Genomic DNA, 20,545 nt, shown 5'->3' on the forward strand with positions numbered 1-20,545 from the left:
AAGAAGTTGTCAGTCCCTCTAAAAGGTAATTAACTGGCAATGTTTAAAAAACCCATCATTTTAAAAACACTAAGCATTATTCTAATGTTTTCCAGAATCCTTAAAGACTATTCTGACCCTGTTTCCCATGCTGAGTCTGTTTCTCCACTGGTAAGTGTTTTCAAATTACTCTGGGTTTAAGACTAATTATCTCTCAGAGAAGACCCATGTTCAAGAAACAAAATCTGCAGCCCATGTTGCCCTTGTATTCGTATTGAAGGGCTTTTGCTGCCTTCCAAGTTCTGCTCTATAAACAGGAGCTGTATACAAAGGACAATGGACCTAATTAAAATTTTTAAACTTGATTCTTTAGATTCTCACCTTGGTTTTGGTGAAATTGTTTTTCAGTGGATGACAAAAACATTTTTTCAAAGTGACTGAAAGCAACAGACGTAAGTCCTGAAATGTAACCAATGACATTTACCCAAGCACTGTACTTTTAGTGCAAATCTGAGGTACCCCTACATTTAGGTACTAGTTACTTTACAGATTACAGATTCATACAAAACATAATCAATTCATGAAATATGACGCATTGCTATGGATTAAACCACCATGGATTAAATAGTATTTATTTTTTGTTTGGGAAAGTACAGTGCAGTGTTAGGAAATACAAGAGAGCAGGGATTACATATTACAAAAGTGTTCAAGGTAAATGCTAAATAAATGTTGCAAATTTGTGGTATCTAGTATGCTTTAAGAAAAGATGAATTCTTAACATTACTGAATAAAATAACATTTAATTGAAGACATTAGAGGATAATAAGGAAGATATATTAGCCCTTATAAACAAAAAATACTCTCTAGTTTCAGCAAAGTATTATGGGTGAAATTATGTGTGGCACTAAAAGGATTACATGATTGTGACTACTGATTATTATTAGATTGGTTACTATTTTGATACAACTACTTAATCAATCATTCACATCAGTCAGTAAAAAGTAAAACTAAACTAAATATCTCTGGGTTTTGGATTGTTGGGCCAACAAAACAAATAATCTGAAGACTGAGTAGGCTTTTTCACAACTTTATGTGTTTCATAGAAACAAACAAACAAAAAAACAAAAAACAAATAAAAACCAGATTAATCTTGATTAATATTGTAAAAAAAATAATCATCACTCATCAATCAGTCAGGACTGCAACAAGCTATCATTTTCATTTGCAATTAGTCTACTGACTAAGTTTTGGATTAATTATATACAGTAGTTTACAAAATAATTATAATAAAACCAAAAAAGTGATCTTTTCAAATGTTTTGTTTAATCACAGGTCAAAAACCCAAAGATATTTGGTTTGCAAACAAAGAAAGCAGCAAAGTCTCTCATTTGAGAAGCTGGAACTACAGAATGGCATTTTTTTCACAGCTTTTGCTTGAAAAATGACTAAAATCATTTATTGATTTAAAAATGATTTGAATCTGTTTTTCTGTTGATTGACTAATTGATTAACTGATAAATTGTTTAAGTTAAGTAAGTAAGTTGCAGCACTATATTCATTAAAAAAAAACAGGCTAATACAACTCTTGTAGTCTACAACAACCAATATATTGCACTAAAAACATATATTTTACTGTATTTTGGTAAAAGACATGAAAATAATATTTTTTTTGAGAAATGCTACACTTCAGGATCCCTTCAAAAACATCCAAAACAGTCTGTCAGACTGGCTCATAGCTGCTTAAACGTGTGGATTTATTGAAACATTATTCTCCAGTGTCTTTGGCTTGACCTCTGTTTAACCCGTGGGCAGGTAGGCACCTGGATTGTGGTAGCTGTAGTCCGGACAGACTTTCTGAACCAGCCTGTAGTCTGTGCTGTAGAAAGACACATAGATGCAGATGACCTGGAAAGGTTTGGAGCACATCCAGGTGACGTGGCTCTGAGTCTGCTCCTGAGCACATGTCTTTGATGGGTCGTAGTTACACAAAATAACCTTCTTGTTGCGTTCAGTTTTCTCATAGTCCACCCTACAGTTGAATGTCTTTGAGTCTTTGGGGTTGACCACACTTTGGCGCTCCAAGTCGAACTCCACCTCTTTCACTGGTGGGACGAGACTGACTGAGACATTTCCCACACCAGTGGAGTTGTGACGAAAGTAGACTCCAAGAGAACCGTTCCCATGATCCACAATCTTACCCATTATCAACAAATTCAGTTTGACTGTCTTGATGTTTGAGTAAAAGTCTCCCCAGCTAAACCTGGAGAATTTAGAAGTTCCGTGAACTTTCATGATGGGCCGAAGCTTGATCTTTAGGGATGGTTTGGATTGTGATTGGGAGTTTCCTCCAATTATCTCCCAAAGTCCCTGCTTTGAAAGAGGGACCAAGGGACTGATAGGCAGTTTGGTGTTTTCAATCAGACTACCAGTTTGAGGCGCCTGGTTCTTTTCTGAAGTAGGTTCTCGGTCTCTGTTGAGTTGAGGCAATGCTCTCTTGTTGAAAGTGAAGTCGCCATGATGATGTTGCCCAAGAACCAACTAGACAAAAAAACATTGGAGAAATCAAACACAGACCACAACTGGATTTAAATGAAAAAGTGAGAGCACAATAGTTGGACATGTCAGGGAATTCAGTTTATTTTATAATTCCCTTAAAAAAATATATTTTCTGTTAAACCACTGCCAGAAAACATGTCCTTTGTAACAAAGAACAAAACAATACATTCGAAACACCAAGATGTGAAATACTCGAAGAACTCAACTACAAGCATAAAAAAATGTTCTGAAGAAAATAAATTAAGGCGGCCAACTACACACATACTATTGTTAGATTAAATTATAAAAATGCATCATATATAATTAGCTTATAATGAATTTTGACATGTAAAACTGCAATGTAATGAATACTTTTAGAGCCTCACAAGGTGATAAAAAATATTCTGGGGAAAATATAGCTAAAAAACTGCAAAAGTCACTAGTGTAGAAGTGTCAGTACCTCACAATACAAGTTCTTAAATAAATACATTTTGTTACTTTTCTTCCCTTGCTCATTTTTTATATGACATGCATCTAATAAGTATGTTGTGCCTTAAGTTATTTTTTACTTACCAAACAAAAGGTTCCTGTCAGAAGTATCCATACAAAGCAGTGACTGGTGAGCATCTCCATGTTAAATAAAAACCTATCAGGTGATCCATCCACTCTCATGTGAGGTTCATTCAGGCTGAGGTAAGTTTTGAGGTAAGTCTCTGTTGAATAGCTACATCCGCATTAAATGCTGTGACAAATACTCCAGCAGTTAAACCAGCAGGAAAACGTCTGTGTGTGTTGCAGCCTCAACTCACAGCTCTCACACACTGTGAGGTTTCCTCAGATCTGGAGATTTTTAACAACTCAGTGCTGTGTCTGCGCTCTCCCTCCCTCTTTCAACCCCCCCTCCCCCTTCATGCACCCACCTATCCAATCACACACACATACACTCATCCTTTTATTTTAAGGATATGCAATGTTAACAATATCACACTGTATCTCCTGCAATCCCCCTCCCTTTTTTCCTGACACTGAAAATCATCTTGCATGATCGCCTCTGGGTGATGAGAAAAATTCAATTAACACTTGATTAAAGTGAGAATATATTGTCTCTTTGTGTTAAAGAGGCAAACAGGACAATGTGATACTGCCATCTTGTGGCCAGATAGCTAAGTGCCGCCAAATAAGATGTGAATGCCTCAATACAAGCTACATTATGATTAAAGCCCCTAAATATGTTAAAGCAACAATACCAGTCACCTTGAGGAACACACCATCCTTATGGGCTATATATGAAGAGCTTTTGTAAGACATTAAAATCTTGATAAATATTGATTGGGGACATGCGTGACATCCCATTTTTCCAACTGAACCCTGCCTACTTCAAAACAGGAGAGGAGCTCAGATAAACACATACATAAAATCTTGTCATATACATCAAACTGTGTTGAGAATGCTTTGCTCTGGTGTAATACTGTGTTACAGCCACCAAGCATGTCTTAATGAGGGGAGTAGTGGAACTAAGTAACCCAGGACCCCAACACAGCAGGGTCCTCACAAGGCCTGGAATTAAAAGTTTGTTTTTATCATCAGATTTGAAACTTAACAGCTGATTATGCAATTTTATCTTTAATTTGAGTGTCTTTTATCATGAAATATTGTAATATAGTAATCTTTTCTCAGTGTAGGGACTGTTGTCTTATGTGACAGATGTATTAAAAGATGAAAGGAGACCCATTGAGGCTGCATACGCACAGGGCCCAGATTTGTGTGCTACACCACTGGCAGCCACTGACACTTTGTCATCTTCTAAATTCTCTGCAGGGTTTATATGAGGGTGCACTTAGCCAACTACAGGATGTGACCAATCACAGCACAGGTTGGATCTCTTTCAGCTGCACGATCACCTGCACTTTACATAAGTGTTATTTAAAAGAAAGGTTCTGGATGTGCTCCAAAAGGTTCACGCACTTTAAAATAGAAACTAGAAACTCTAATACCAGGAAGTCACTCTACAAGTATAACTGCAGTTCCAGACAACTCGAGATAGAAGCAGTGTAAATGATTCTTGGTGACTGGGGGGAAAAAATTCTCCAGAAACAAACAAAAACCTTGCACTTCTGTTTTAAACTGTGTTTTACTAACTTTCTAATTTGCCTCATTAAGCTGACAATTACGACGAACAATGATCCAATGAATCCAGTAGATGTAATTTGAACTCTCTCACATACTGTGGATTTGTTTGAGTCAGAGTCTATGATTATCATGCACCTGGAAAATCTCCTGCCTCTCACAGTCCGCCTTTGCTCATCAAATTCCAGGTTTTGTTTTGTTTTTTTCTCGGTTCGAATTTCTAAAGCCTAATTTACGATAAGGAAGGAGGTTAACAAATGATCAGATGTCACGTCTCAATTCAAGGCACAGTTAGATACCTATCCACATTTCCTGTTGGCTCTAAACAAACCTAAAATCGTACATCACTGTGCAACAAGTTCACACTTTGATTGACCTTCCTGGTGTTTTTTGGTTTTAGGAAACCCTTTATACTAGATATTCTAATGTATATTATTACTCTTTCGTAATTAGTACATTATAAAGTATAATGGTTAGGCCTGTAATACAGAGCAGAAAACTGAAAAAAGACAGTCAGCCAAACATACAGTAAAACAATCAACTTGGGATCACCAACTATTTGGTTATTTCACTTCTTTATGGAATCATATTTTATTGTTGGGTATTTTATACTGCCAGTAAGTTATGATCACTCAAGCCTTACTCTTGTTATCGTCTTTTTCTGAGTGAAATATATTTACAATAAACTCAATACAAATATGAAAGAATTATTGTTTGTAGAGTGAAGTTGGTTTATAGGTTTAAGACCGAATCAGGTTAGACCAGCTAGTTCTGACAAGGAACACAGTGGTTGAAAATGAAAACACCACAGGGAGAAAGAAGTCAGCCTCAACGTTTACAAGTGGTGATGGCAGAAGTCAACGTATTGTTATTGTCAAACTATGAATAGTTATTTTGCAATGGTAATGGCCCCTTGGTCATATTTTAATTTCTGCATTATCAGACTATGTCACAGAATCATCATAATTTCTTATTTGCTTAACACTTTACTTTGATCATTTTAGCATTTAGAAGCAGTACAAAATTTATAACACACTATAATGTAGTTGTAAGGAGATTTATTAATTTATTTAGAATAACAACTAGAAGGCCTCCTGTGGGCACCGATAAGTTGAGGCTAGTGTGTGAACATATGATGAAAGACAGTACAGTAAAACACAATTGCATAAACAAAAGATTTGTCTTCACAGGAGAAGTTATAATTGTTGATAAATACATTAATACATTAATTAACACTTAAAATGTTCCTATGTCTGCTTATAACAACATTACAGTAACACAAGCCCGTGTGACTGTAGTTTCCTACAAAGTGCATACATATCTATACAGGCATTTCTCTAGTGTGATCTATCAAACACATGCACTGTATTACACACATCACTGTTTGCTCTGTATAAACCATATAGTGAGGATATGTTTTCAAGTTGAAAAGCTAGTTTAAGTATGTACAGTGTTTTATGTCAAGGAATAAAGAATTTATGCTACTGAATTTATTTCACAGAACTGCTGGAGGGTGTAGTTTATAATACTGCTGGAATGTTTATAAGGTCTGGTAAGGTTAATGACTGTTAATGAGCGCAGGGTAAATAACAGATAAAGAAACGCCTCTCTGTGGTATGCATGTCTTTGTCTGTACACATCAATGACAAAATGAGGCCAAAGCACAATACAGCACAGCATCAGTTGGCTGAAATTTGAAGAAGAGAGGCAACCCTCCAACACAGACATAAGAGACACAAAAAAGACAGCAAGTAACCAAATATTGTCAGAAGTTGATAAGTGCAGTCCAGCAGATAGTGAGCTGTCCACATGGTCAGACATTTTCAACAGTATCACAGTTTCTACATTGTTAGACCAGACTTTTCAACAGCTTAAGTGATAACAAAAAGGCTCCTCAAACTTATTTTGCACAGACTTGTAACTAAACTGGTCTTAATAGACAGAAGATCCATTATTAGATCTTGATAATATCTGGACGTGTGGTTTGTGCCCAGAGCTCCTAAGGTCAGAAAGCTTGTGTATAATGGAATTTGACTCGACTTCAGTTTACTACTGGTATTTACCACTTTGTTGGTCATTTGGGGGCAAATTCCTCATCATTTATTCCTGTAGGATTAGTTTTGTTGTCTAGTATACTTGAGTAATGTTTGTATCTAGGTATTTATGCACCTTACTGTATATGTACAATGTATATGTTCATGATCACATGTATGTTTATTATATCTTCTTTATTAGAAATTTTAGAAAAAAATACTTTTGGCTTTTCACTGACATTTAATTGACGGTTGTGATCCTGCCTATGAATCAGGATGCAGTACGTGTTCACTTGTTGTCACACTTTCTGGCTGCAAGTAACAGAAACCTAATGACCACGACAGAATAGTAATGTATTTTAAACACATTTGAGAAAATCTGCACAATATCAGCATATTTCAGCTTCTTTTCTCAACATAATGTAATTACTGTGTAAAGTTTTCACTGAGGTTTTACAACATTATTTCCATCACAGTTTTTGAGGTCTTCACTGTACCTTAAGCATAGGCTTGAAAGACATCTTAAACTGGTTTTAAATGCACAGGAAGGTGGAGATAGATGAGTCAGATATTATTTAATACCAACATCTCTAAATAGTATCAAATTTTTTTTGTCCTTCTGATTTGATAATCTTCATTACCCTGGAAATGTGGCATTGTTAGTGTTTATAAAGAAGCTCCATTTTATACTGACCCATTTAAAACTGATCAAATAACAGGTTTGTGGGAGCATGCCAGCTTTTACTGAATAAAGGTTTGACCCAGCCCTGCATGCTCAAATGGATGAGACAGAAAATGACAGTATATGTCACCAGGTAATTATTTAATTTGTTAATTTTTAGAACATATGCATATTTCTCTAAGCATTCTACAAACATTAATAATTCATGTTAAAATCAAATTCATTATGCAGATCTGAATTGCCTGGGAGAATGGAAATTCATATCATGTTGTCTGTGCTGCTTTTCGGAATGATAAGTAAGTCATTTATTAAAATGTGATTCATTTTTATCCAATTGATGTTATCTGTTTGCATTTAATGTTAGTAAAATCTTTATCTAGTTACAGGTATATTTCTTTATTTATTTGCTTCATTTCTGTTGACTTTACAGGTACAGTGGTTTCCCAGGGTCCAGGTAGGTTGAAGTTTTAAGTTATTACATCAATAGAATTATAATTAATACAAATGATGTATGTTTATTAGTGTTACTGTCAGTTGGCATGACTGGCTTGGATTTGAATGATTGACTCATTATGATTGTGCATGCATAACATAAATATATCGCTCAAATACATTTAAGCATGTTTGTTTCTATCTTTTTGACACAATGATTCACCTTTATATTACCCTTGGGCAGCTGTACGAGGGTGTGTAATAACTGAATACAGGATCATTGCTATAACAAATCAAGTTTCAATTACTATGTTCCTGGTGTTGTGCTTATTGGGGTAAAAAGCTCTGCACACTTTTTTATGGTGATCCTAAAACGTCTGCTCATTGAAAACACTGTGGAACATTTGAAAAATTCTGTGGTCTTTTTTTAATGACTCTGTAATTTTGCTCTTTCTAGGACCCCTCTATCCAATATTTGGAGATAGAAGCCCTCGATCAGATGATGGAAGTTCTCCTTTAATAACCTTGCAGCAACCTTTTTTCTATTTTGGGAGGACGTATAATGAGATTTACGTATGTAAAAATGCAGTTAATATACAAAATACAAAAGTCAAATGCTTGTGGGCTGAAACACTGTAATAACTTCCAACGTGTTGTGAAACTGTAGAGCAGAAACATAATGTGAAATTTAATTTCACTAAAAAGCAACACACAACAGCATAAAGAAGAACTTTAGTGGCAGACAAACATATTTGGGCAAATGGGTGGATAGCTGGATAGATAGATTTACATATGTATGTATATAGTATGTAGGTATATATATATATACCAGGAAGGGCACAAGCCAACAATACATTTTTCTTGTTCTCAGGTCAACCAGAATGGACACATGACCTTTGAAGCTCCATGGACCAGTTTCATACCTCAGAGGTTTCCATTATATGGAACCAGAGACATCATTGCTCCTCTCTGGACAGATTTGGACAACAGACTTACTGGTCAGGTCTACTACAACCAATACACCAGTGGCAGTGTCCTCAAACAAGCTACACAGGACATCAACACCTATTTCCCAGGACTGAACTTCAACGCCAACTGGGTCTTTGTTGCAACATGGTATGAGGTGGCCTACTATCCAAATTCAGGAACAGTAAGTCAACTTGTTCTAATTGGTGAAAAAAATACACACATTTCATATCATGAAGTACTATAAACCATTTCTTTTTCCAGCGCACAACTGTACAAGCTGTGTTGATCTCTGGAGGCCAGTACTCATTTGTATTGATGAACTACAGGATAATAGCCCCAACAACTCGCAGTGTACAGGTCAGACCTGACAGTTTTGTATGATCAGTTAAGAAATTCATCATGTATTTTTCAGTTGCTCTGACTAAAACTGAATACATTCACTACACCGTAGTGCCCTTATGATACATATTGCTAATAATAATAATAATATTAAAACAAATAAAACAATAATAATATAAAAAGAATAATAATAATAATACAACAAACCGTTTGAACATAAAAATTATAATCTATATGACATGCTGTATATTCCAGGCTGGCTATGACACAATCAACTCTACTCACCATTACACCATCCCTGGATCATTCTCTCCCTCTGCAACAGGCAGTAACTCAAATTTCGTCTTGAGCAGCAATGTAAATGTGACGAGTCGCTGGGCTTTCCGGACAGACTTTGGTCCCAAAGGCTGCACTTTCAAAGGTAAGAATGAAGGATATGGAGGGTGACCACAAGTGGACCTTTGCACTTCTTATACATTACTTTGTGATCACTCTCAAATGTGCATGAATACTTAAAACTGCATTTTTATATGCTGTCTGCTGTTGAGTGCCGTATACTTCACAGAAAACATCTGTCACATTAGATAAAAGTGAAGGATTATCTTAGTTACCGATCCAGGTTGTTCCTTTGCTATTGTGTGATCCGTTACTGTTTGTATTTTCAATTTTTTTTATACGACATTAATATTGCATTTTGGGTACATTCTGTTCATTTGTTTGTAGGTGAACCTGTGCAGCTGGGAGACTCATTCTGGAGCGACAGTACCTGTGCACAAAAGTGCACTTGCACCTCATCGGGCCTGCAATGTGTCAGACAACCCTGCTCTTTTTCACAAATCTGCCGGGAAAGTGCCTTTCAGTTCTCCTGCCGGACAGTGCAGAGACGTACCTGCACCATAATCGGTGATCCACATTACTATACCTTTGATGGCACAGTGTTTCACTTTCAGGGTACCTGCACTTATGTTCTTTCAGAACAATGTGGTCGTGGGCTGCCCTACTATAGAGTAGAGGGCAAGAATGAGCACCGAGGCAGCACTCATGTTTCCTGGACAAGACTGGTCAAAGTGTTGGTTCACAATGAAACTATTGAGATTGTCAAAGGACATCATGGTCAAGCTAAGGTTGGTGATTTTGACTATGGTGATACTTTAACTTAAAAAGACCTAATATGTTTTTGTTACATGTTACATTTGACGTACTTATGTGATTACAGGTTAACGGAATCTTTGCAGCCACTCCACTTGACCTTAACAATGGCACGATCCAGGTTTATGAGTCAGGTTCTTCTGTGGTCATCAGCACTGACTTTGGCTTGGAGGTTTCTTATGACACAAATCATTATGTCAAGATCAGTTTGCCCTACACTTACCAGAATGCAACATGCGGCCTGTGCGGAGACTTCAACAATAACCCAGAGGATGACTTTAAAACTCGCCAAGGCGAGCTTGTGAGCTCTGATGTGGTTTTTGCCAACAGTTGGCAAGCATCAGGGGACGATGAGCCTGGATGTGAGCCACAGTGTGAAGGTCTGGCCTGTGCTGGCTGCACTGAAGAACAGACAGCTTTATACAGCAACACTGAACACTGTGGTATCCTCCAAAACAGTTCTGGACCTTTTGTTGCTTGCCATCAAAAACTTCCCCCACAGACCTTTGTGGAGAGCTGTGTGTATGATCTGTGTGTAGGAGGAGGATACCAGCCCATTCTGTGTCAAGCCCTAAATGTTTACGCAAGTCAGTGTCAGCAGAATGGTATCCAGCTGCCAAGCTGGAGGAAACCAGGCTTCTGTGGTATGTCTGTCAGTCATTCAACATTATTTCAAAATGTCCTTTGTGGTAAAATGTTTGAGATGTCAACATCAATTTTATCTTTTTGTCTAGAAATCCCCTGCCCAGCCAACAGCCATTTTGAGTCCCAAGGCACAGGATGTCCAGCTACCTGTGTCAATCCCAATTCCACCCACAACTGCCCTCTCCCTGCCCAGGAGAGCTGCATCTGCAATTCAGGCTACATCCTCAGTGGTGGGGTCTGCGTCCCTCATTCTGAGTGTGGTTGCAGCTTTGAGGGTCGCTACTACCGCTCTGAAGAAACTGTAATAGTGGACGAGGACTGTGGGAGACGCTGTAGCTGCAGTTATGGCACCATGACCTGTCGCTCACATGGTTGTAGTCCACTTGAATCATGCAGGGTGGAGGACGGAGAAAGAGGGTGCAGACCTAACAGCTATGCAACATGCTGGAAAAAAGGCCCAATATCATATCATACATTTGATGGAGTGACATACCAGTATCCTGGAGCATGTCAGTTGATCCTTGCAAAAGTAATGGATGGGTCAGACAAGCCTCACTTTGTAGTGATGATAGAAAAAACACCGAAAGGTCAGCAGAGGTTCACCTCAGTGTTAAAGTTAGCAGTGGAGGATTTACAAGTGTCTATTGAGTTGGCAAGCAGCAGCAAAGTACAGGTATGTGATAACAAATGACAAAGTTCCAAATTTTATTTTTAAAACGCTGGAGAATTCTTTTTTCTTTTTTATGTACATAATTATTTAATTCTTCATCTACATCACCAAATTGAAAGTGTCTGTAAGAAATTGTGTCTGATGAAAAATGTTCCTTCAGGTTGACGGCCAGCTGATCCGACTACCATTCAGCTTAGCATCCAACCGAATCCAAATCTACCACAGCAGCATTCACAGCATCATCCTTCGCACCTCCTTTGGTGTGACTGTGCAGACAGTCTGGCCTCACTTTGTGCGTGTCACTGTACCTGTTACCTACAGTGGTTCACTGGGTGGACTCTGTGGTAACTACAATGGTCACTCAAATGATGACTTCCAGACACCAAATGGTATTGTGGTCAACAGCTCTCAGGTCTTTGGAGACAGCTGGAGAAAGGGCTCCCTGTCCGCACACTGTGTGGAAGGTACAAGTTACAACTTCACAACAAATTACAACTCTAGTGAGCAGTGTGGGATTCTTAGATTGGCACATGGGCCTTTTGCGAAGTGTTGGGATGCAGTGGGCCGACAGAAATATGCTCAAATTTGTGATAAGACTGTTAAGTCCTCTAGAAATCCAGCAGTGGTTGTCTGTGAGGTTCTGCGGGACTTTGCTCTTGTGTGCCAACAGAAAGGAGTTGCCTTAGGATACTGGAGGAATGTAACTGGCTGTGGTAAGCATGTGTTCATTTTTAAATAAAAGTTGGGATTCGTTTTATTTTACAAAGTTTCTCATCCATTGTTTTGTTTTGTTTTGTTTTTTTAATCTAGAGCAAACCTGCCCTCGAAACAGCCATTATGAACTCTGTGGAACCACTTGTCCTTCCACCTGTCCCAGCCTCTCTTTCCCTTTTACCTGTGACACTGTGTGTCAGGATGGGTGCCAATGTGATGATGGTTTTATCCTCAATGGCAATCCAGTGTGTGCCACCAACATCTTGTGGATGCTATCACAACGGACGCTATCGGCAAGGTGGTGAACAGTTCTGGGATGGTGAGGAATGTCAGCGCTTGTGTACTTGTAATGGCATAACTGGGACAGTCCACTGTACTCCCTACTCCTGTGGTCCCCAGGAGTCCTGCCGTGTGGTGGGGGGAGAGTTGGGCTGCCATCCCAACCCTCATGGCACCTGCTCTTCCTCTGGAGACCCCCACTACATCACATTTGATCGCAAGGCCTATGACTTCCAGGGAACCTGCCGCTATGTTCTAGCAACTGTTTGTAATGATACTGATGGATTCCACCAATTTTCAGTGGAAGCCAAGAATGAGCCATGGAATGGGCTGTCACTTTCACTTGCAGCTGAAGTTTTTGTGAATGTGTGGGGCTACCAAGTGCACCTTTCACGGGAAAGACGTGGTATGGTTCAAGTAAGTTATTATTTCTTTATCAGATTTGACTTAGATTTTGTGTAATTGCAACTATTTGACAGCTATAGCAATTCCCATGACTACATGAATAGAAAATAGAAAAAAAATTAAGAGTTTACTGCAAGTACACATAATGTCAAATAGAAAGAAGGATTTGCAGGGCAATCAGGAGAATATGAAAAGTATACCTCAACTTCCTTCCAATTTCTCTTTTAGGTCAATGGAGTAACCAGGAATTTGCCTATTCTCTTGGACGGAGGTCATGTGTCTATCTATGCAAGTGGATCTCGTGTATTTGTCAGCACTGATTTTGGCTTGAGTGTCACCTTTGATGGATATAGTACAGTGTTTATCTCTGTACCTGGAAATTACAGGTATTAAAAATATTTTTCAGATGTATTTATGTCATTTAATAACTACTTTGTTTTGATTTATGAAACTGTATTTGATTATGTTCACCATCACAGTGGAAAAACATGTGGACTTTGTGGAAACTTCAATGGAAATCCAAATGACGAGTTCCGAACCCCAGCAGGAACGATAGTCACCTCTCCAGATGCGTTTGGGACAGCTTGGAAGGTTCCAGGCAACTACACCTGCAGTGATGGGTGTGGTTCCTCCTGTCCACAGTGTACCAATGAGCAACCTGCTAGAGCTCAGTGTGAAGTGATTCAAGCAGCCGACGGCCCCCTCAGCTTCTGCCATGAGGAGGTGGACCCAACGCCATATTTCAATGACTGTGTGTTTGATGTTTGTGTGTCAGGAAACCAAGGCCAAGATCTTCTTTGCAGGGCCATTGAAGCGTATGTCAGTGCCTGTCAGTCAGCTAATGTCCAAATCTACCCTTGGAGACAGAACACCACCTGCAGTAAGTCAACCAGTCATGTCACAGATCAGTGAATAAAAAAGAACAATAGCAATCTACCATGGTTTTTAACCTCAGATATCTCTTGAATGACTATCAATTCTGAGGTTTATGCATATGGATTTAAATTATCATAACCATCCAATAGACACCATTTATTTGCTTTCTCTTATTAAGGAGTTGACTGTCCAGCTAACAGCCATTATGAGCTGTGTGGTACCGACTGTGGCCACACCTGTGCCAGCAGCATTGTTTGCTGGATCCTGTGAGCAGGTATTGCTCCGAGGGATGTTTCTTGTGATGAGGGCTTTCACAGGAGTGGGACGAGGTGTGTTCTCCTGTGGAACATAAAGCTGTGGTTGCCTATATGAATGGCTTCTACCTATGATGTAAGTAACAGAGATGTAAGCAGCCACTATCGCATGAAGTCACATGGTCAATAATTTTCAAGGTTGCAATGAGCAACATTTTCATTAAAATCATGTTTTTTTTTCCTTTTTTCATGTTGCAGGCCTGGAGAGTCCCTTTTGGACATGAGAGTTGCACCCCAGAAATGTAAATGCCATGCTCCCAAATGACCTGCGCTGCCTGCTCTGCTGCATCTTGCACTCCAGCACAAGAGTGCACCATCAGAAATGGCCAGCTGGGCTGTTTTGATGCAATGTCTACTTGCACTGTGTGGGGGGATCCACACTACATCACCTTTGATGGGGCAGTGGCTCATTTCCAGGGCACATGCTCTTACATCATCACTGAGAGTGTGAGCCACGGCACCAAATGAAACCAGGTTTTGGGTAGCAGCCACCAATAATCACCGTGGAAACAACCGCGTGTCATTTGTATCAGCAGTGGATGTATACCTCTCAAATCAACTAGAGAGTGAATACATCAGGATTGGACCAAACAGAAGAGTAAAGGTAAACTCTTCATTACTTTCAAGAAAAACATATCTATATCTGTCAAGTGCTGATACACTTGTTGTGACTATCTATGTCACTTGTTGACATCTAAGTCATTTGTTACTCTCTCTCTCTTGAATCTCTCATCTTTCCAGGTAAATGAAAGTGAGATATCTCTTCCTGCCACTGTGGGAACTTTGGGTCAGGTGGTAAGGCATGGAGGCTACATAGTGGTTGATGCCTCGGACCTGGTCGTCCAGTTTGATGGCAGGAGTACCCTACTGGTCAGAATCGGTCAAAATCGTCAAAACAGAGTCACTGGGATGTGTGGAAACTCCAACAGAAATCCTGCAGATGACAAAGTTTTGCCCAATGGCACATTGGCACAGAATGACAATGAGTTTGGACACAGCTGGAAGGCACCCACAAGCCAACCAGGGTAAGTTGTTGTGAAACGAACTTGTGTTAGCTGTTTCACCATCCAAATTTTATTGTCAATTGAAAACCTTTCACTACACAGATGTAGTCTTCCTCAGATTCACAATGACATATTTTAAAAACAAATTTGAAAGCCACACTCTGTACTTTTTTGGGAATTTAGGCAACAGTGCAATACATTTGTAGTCATCCACATCCAAACAAAATACTTTGTTGTAGTCAAGTAAAAAAAAAAAATCTATGTGTTAAGTGGTAAACATATCATGTCTTTTTTAGATGTGGATCCACTGATGACAGGAGTGGTGGTGAATTGAGTGACTGTACCTTCAGGGAAGAATACACCGAGCTCTGCAGTGTCATCACCAACACCACCGGCCCATTCAGTGCCTGTCACCTGCACTCCGACCCCCAGCAATTTTTCAGTTCCTGCGTCTATGATCTTTGCCTCTACACTCCAGCCAATGGCATGCTATGTTCTGCCATCTCAGCCTATGAGAAAACCTGCTCAGTTTTGGGGTTGGACATCCCCGAGTGGCGCTCTGGTTTGCAGTGTGGTATGTTTTTCACTCGACTAATTGATGGTCAAGTTAATGAATAACAAAACAATCAATCCCTATGTGATTAACTTGGCAACAATGAGACATGTAAACTCTAAAAGTTGTGGTTTGTGTCTTTTAAGTGTTCTGTCTTATCCTTTACCCTCTGTTTCTGCAGCTGTGTCGGACCCATGTGAACATCTCAGTTGCACAGAATATGAGTGGTGTGGTGAGAAGGACAGTGTTTACGGCTGCTTCTGTGATGAGCACTACTCTCAGCAGAATAATGAGAGCTACGGTGTGTACAACTCCTATTGAAATGTGTTTTCAAAGTGTTTGTGTGTGATCAGTGTTCATTGCATAAGTGCAGGTGCATTATTATTATAATGTCCATGCCAACCCTGGTACAAAGAACAAAATAGAATGTTTTCTTTTATGAGATTTTGGCTAAATCAAATTAAAAATATAATTATAACTTTTTATAATATAAATTTATTTTTATCTTTTTTCCTAGACTCATACATCACTTGTGCCAGCAGTTCAGGCTCAATATCCCTGTCACGCTGCCAGCTCTTTGAAGCCGGCTTCCATCCTAATGCCCTCCATCTCCGAGACAACTCATGTAGAGGGACTCTCCAGGACGGACGACTGGTGTTCCACTTTAACAATGACGACCAGCTGTGTGGGACAGTTCTCAGGGTAAAGTTCAAAACCTAAAATGTTAACAAAGACTTAGGTGTAAAAATTCACTACAATATATTTTGCATTTCTAATGTACTAAATGTACTTTTTTAATCATCTAAATCTTATAGAGCAATGGGACCCACTTCAGATATGAGAACGCCATTCTGGGCAATGAAAGCCTCAACACTCACTTGGTTTTCTCCTGTGAATACCCTCTGACTCAGGCCCTGTCTATGGATGTAGGCATCAACCCAATAGAGAGGTAACAATATGATCTGGATGGGTTTCTAGATGTTTTATGTTCAAATGCATCTACATCTAAGTGTTTGTGGTGAACATCAACTTAAAAATCATCATAGGTGTCTCTGCTTTCTACTTGCTATTGGTCACTATTTGCAGACATACAGTTCAATCTGAGTACATAATAAAAGAATTCAGAGGATTTTGTCTCTTCTGTACCTGATTTCTTTTTAAAAGCAAAGGTTCTGTGCAAGATTTTTTCAGAATGTTTTTCACATATTGTATTAATTATCAAAAATCCACTGAAGTGTTTTTAAGTTAAGTCACACTATGTGCTGTGTTTCTGTAGTTTTGTGAAGAAGAGACTTCCATCTGGCCAAGGTCGCTATCATTTGAGAATGATCCCCTACCAGGACGCTGGTTTCCTCTTGCCCCTGACCAGTAACAAAAACATGGAAATGGATGTAGATCAGAGGTTGTATGTGGAGGTGCGGGCTGAGGGAGTCGATGGACGGCAGATCTCCACCATTCTGGATTCTTGTTGGGCCACGCCAGTCAAGATCTCCAGCTACCCTATCCGCCATGACCTCATTACCACAAAGTAAAGATGCTGGGACCTTTACCAGTTTTCTCTTCCAAAACTTAACCCTGTTACTTAATAGTCCACTTTGTAACTTCTACCACCTTCCAGGTGTCCCGACCCAGCAGATGATACAGTAGAGCTGGTTCAGAATGGCAATTCCACTGCAGCCCGTTTCTCCTTCGCTATCTTCACCTTTACCAATTTTCCATCCATCTACCTGCACTGTCAAGTCCACCTGTGTCTTTTGAGACACAACAACTGCATAGCTGTACGTACTATTATCCATCCATTCTACTTCCCTCTGTAATATTAAACTGACAAGTGTGTAAGGGGGATGGAGTCTATTTAGCAGGTGGCACTGTGGGTCACCAGTCTATCACAAGGCTAACACAGGGACAACAGGCATTATACACCTACTGACAAATACATTTAGAATCACTTTTGCAATCACATTCACATCTATGGTCAGTTAAGCATCGTCTAACCTGCTTGTCTCTGGACTTGAGACACATATCACTGTGTTTTTATACTGAGATTGGTAAAATAATCCTGTGCCTCAAAAAAAAAAAAAAAAAAAAGAGGCAATGATTGCAGAGCTGCCAAGCCCTTTAGTGATCACTATCTATAAGTGGGTGAGAATCTATGCATCAGTTAAAACCTGTATTGTTGTTTTTCTGCAGCACTGCAACCAGGATCACGACAGAGTTCAGAGAGATGCATCCTACCATGACACTGTGATGCTCTCACTTGGACCTCTGGCCCCTGTGCAGGGTAAATGGTATGTACATTTCTTTATATCTTTTCACAACATCTTCACTCATGTAGATGATGAATAGATAGACAACAGCTTATACAATGGTTGTTCTCTTGCAGAAAAAATGATGGAACATCTTTAGTGACCCTGCTTTGTTGACTGCAGCAAATCTGACCTGGAGATCAAAGATGATCTAAATTATACAAATACAGTTGTGAATGTATACCACACTATAATATGAATATATTTCTTAATCATAATCAAGTGGCTTAGTCATGTAAGTTACTTTTCATTTTAAATTATGGAGTGTCAACATTTAGAAAATAACAAGGTTTATGTATCACTCATTGTGAGTAACTTTGTTTTATGATACAGCGATGTGGCAAAGTGGTCAGTAGGCCTATTTTTAGACACACTATTAAACTTGAAAATGTCATGTTGAAAAAGTCAAATTAACCATGAATTAGTATTATTTCAATTCACTGAGCAATATCTAAATACTGAAACAACTAACAGCAGCCGACAGGAACATTCTTTCTGTCATTTGTGGTATCCACATTAAACACACTAGTGAATCAAGAGTGGTCCAGATTGTAACAGCAGAAAGACAATTGAGGTGCTGAGGCACTCTCATGCCACACAACATAAAATAATGTCTTGATACTATTCCTGTTTATCTGCCTGTTTTGGTACAAACACTCTGACATATGCTCTGCCTACATGTCTGTTGTTCTGTGTGTGTCAGAAGGAATACTTTAACTTTTGCAAACAAGGGCATTTCAATTGTTTATACCTTTAAGTTTGCTGGAATTTCAAAAATTGTGTGTTTGTTATTTCTTGCCCTCAATAAAGATTTTGACTGGGAAATGCTAGGCCAACTACCCACACTGGTTTTACCTGCTTCTACTGAACAGCTGGTAAATGGAAAAATCTGGATGCACGATCTGCCCGCATCTCATGATCTTTTGAGCTGAGAAACTTACGTGCTTGAAACTCACAGCTTCCTTATCTGGCATTCCATCATTTACTGTGGCATGTCTTTACTTATTGTGATGTAGTCTGCTGTTTCACCACTCATTTTACTTTCTCCATTGTCTGTTGAGATGAACAAATGATGAAACATGGCCAAAAAACAAACAAACAATTAAACAGCTGATAATTATTTAGCAGTTCTAAAGTTCATTCTACAGTTTTAACTGTGGGCACTAATGGTAGGTTCGAAGCAGCCGACCTGAGGGGCCTGGGGGTTCTTACTGGGTCAGGAGATCTGACAAGTTTTAATTTTGAAGGTGATCCTATAATAAACTGGTAGCCAATGTTGTGATCTGAAGACTGGAGTTATAAGCTGAAATTTTCTGGCCCATGTCAGCTGCAGTTTGAATCTGCTGAAGCTGTCTGATTTTTTTAGACACAGCTATAATTAGTTAATCACAATAGTCTAAAATAAAAAGAAATAAAAATAAAGACAGTTTCTCAAGATCCTGCTTTGACCTCAAGTCTTTGATCTTTGTGATATTTTTAAGGTGGGCTGATTTTGTTACTGATTAAATGTGATTACTGCAATTTCAGTCTGAGTTTAGGATAACATTGAAGTCTTTAGCTTAGATTTTCCTCTTCAGGGACAGAGCACTGACTTGAGTTTCTATTCACTGGCCCCATAAACAGTGACTTTTGTTTTGGAACATCCAGCCACTAACTTGTTCAATGCATTGTCCCAGTATGTTTATTGAACTTTACTCATTTAGTTACACAAATATACAAAGTTGCTGAGTTGGCAGGTTTGATATGAGCCTATAGTTAGTTTAGTTGGTTTCAGTACTGAGGCATACATGTTAGGTTTTTTTAAAGGTTGTTTAATTACTTTTTCAGGGCTTAGATTTCAGGCTAAGATTTCAGGGCTTTAGCAATGAACAATTATCCATCTGTAAAACACTTGTTGCTAGACAACTAAAAACTTGTGTAAAGAAATCTGAGGAGAGTCAGTCAAAGCAACACAAGGAGGGTTTGACATGTAAAACACTTTCTTCAAAGGTTTTAGGGAACAGTCACAAAACTAGGTAATGATAACAAAAATCTTTATCATCATCAGACATTATCTTGATAATTCTACTATATTGTCAAGATGTAACTAGGATTTTTCCTCTCCCCTCTTTATTTACCAAGGGAATAACTTTTGGCATTGTAAAAGGGAAAATATGTATTTTGAAAAAGCTTGGAACTGAAAGTAATTTTATCTGTCTGGCTGTCACTAAGCCTTAATATTAATTTAATAGGCATGTTGCTACACCACTCCCTCATCTGTCACACCATCTGGATCAGCTAGATGACAGATGTTATTTTAAGTGTCTTTATTTACAGTGGCATTTTAAGGGTTGTTTCTTTGCACGACTTGGATTGACATGTGTTCCAGTAAGTCAAGGTTTCATTTTCAGTGTCACGTGCCTGATTCACGCCTACATCAAGTATTTTTATTTATCATCAACTCTGATCAGCAGGGAATTACAGACTAAAATCTCAAGATTAAGAAAAAAAATTATCACATAAGATAACTGACCAATGTAGTATCTCACACCTAG

The 20,545-nt window shown here is 38.7% G+C and overlaps 2 protein-coding genes and 1 long non-coding RNA gene across 3 annotated transcripts; 2 read left to right on the forward strand and 1 right to left on the reverse strand.

Moving 5' to 3' along the window:
- Positions 1-1,280: 1,280 nt before the first annotated feature.
- On the reverse strand, positions 1,281-5,476 carry LOC108873447 (neurexophilin-1-like). Its single transcript, XM_018661616.2, has 2 exons — positions 3,088-5,476; positions 1,281-2,517 (listed from the first exon to the last, which is right to left on the reverse strand). The coding sequence occupies exons 1-2, from the start codon at positions 3,184-3,186 to the stop codon at positions 1,777-1,779; spliced, it is 840 nt and encodes a 279-aa protein (XP_018517132.1). The 5' UTR covers positions 3,187-5,476; the 3' UTR covers positions 1,281-1,776.
- Positions 5,477-7,002: 1,526 nt separating this feature from the next.
- On the forward strand, positions 7,003-7,811 carry LOC127139172 (uncharacterized). Its single transcript, XR_007809167.1, has 3 exons — positions 7,003-7,489; positions 7,588-7,652; positions 7,787-7,811. It is a non-coding gene; the product is annotated as an uncharacterized LOC127139172 (long non-coding RNA).
- A 191-nt stretch (positions 7,812-8,002) lies between these two features.
- Positions 8,003-19,128, forward strand: LOC108873445 (alpha-tectorin-like). The gene is given in 24 exon segments (XM_051066558.1): positions 8,003-8,042; positions 8,246-8,361; positions 8,660-8,938; positions 9,019-9,114; positions 9,352-9,517; positions 9,820-10,220; positions 10,313-10,889; positions 10,980-11,563; positions 11,721-12,273; positions 12,371-12,516; positions 12,518-12,970; positions 13,187-13,344; positions 13,438-13,838; positions 14,435-14,610; positions 14,612-14,752; positions 14,890-15,173; positions 15,449-15,726; positions 15,887-16,006; positions 16,223-16,407; positions 16,521-16,654; positions 16,982-17,233; positions 17,324-17,483; positions 17,896-17,993; positions 18,089-19,128. Coding segments are annotated over 24 exon segments (5,799 nt in total). The 3' UTR covers positions 18,090-19,128.
- Positions 19,129-20,545: the final 1,417 nt, after the last annotated feature.

This window comes from Lates calcarifer, linkage group LG23 (assembly GCF_001640805.2).
Source record: "Lates calcarifer isolate ASB-BC8 linkage group LG23, TLL_Latcal_v3, whole genome shotgun sequence".
Taxonomy (NCBI): Eukaryota; Metazoa; Chordata; class Actinopteri; family Centropomidae; genus Lates; species Lates calcarifer.

Excerpts from the sequence above, each read along its gene's own strand:
- LOC108873447 (XM_018661616.2), bottom strand. The coding sequence starts at position 3,186 with ATGAGAGTGGATGGATCACCTGATAGGTTTTTATTTAACATGGAGATG. Across the intron at positions 2,518-3,087 it reads TGACAGGAACCTTTTGTTTG|TTGGTTCTTGGGCAACATCA; the intron begins GTAAGTAAAAAA and ends TTTTTTGTCTAG.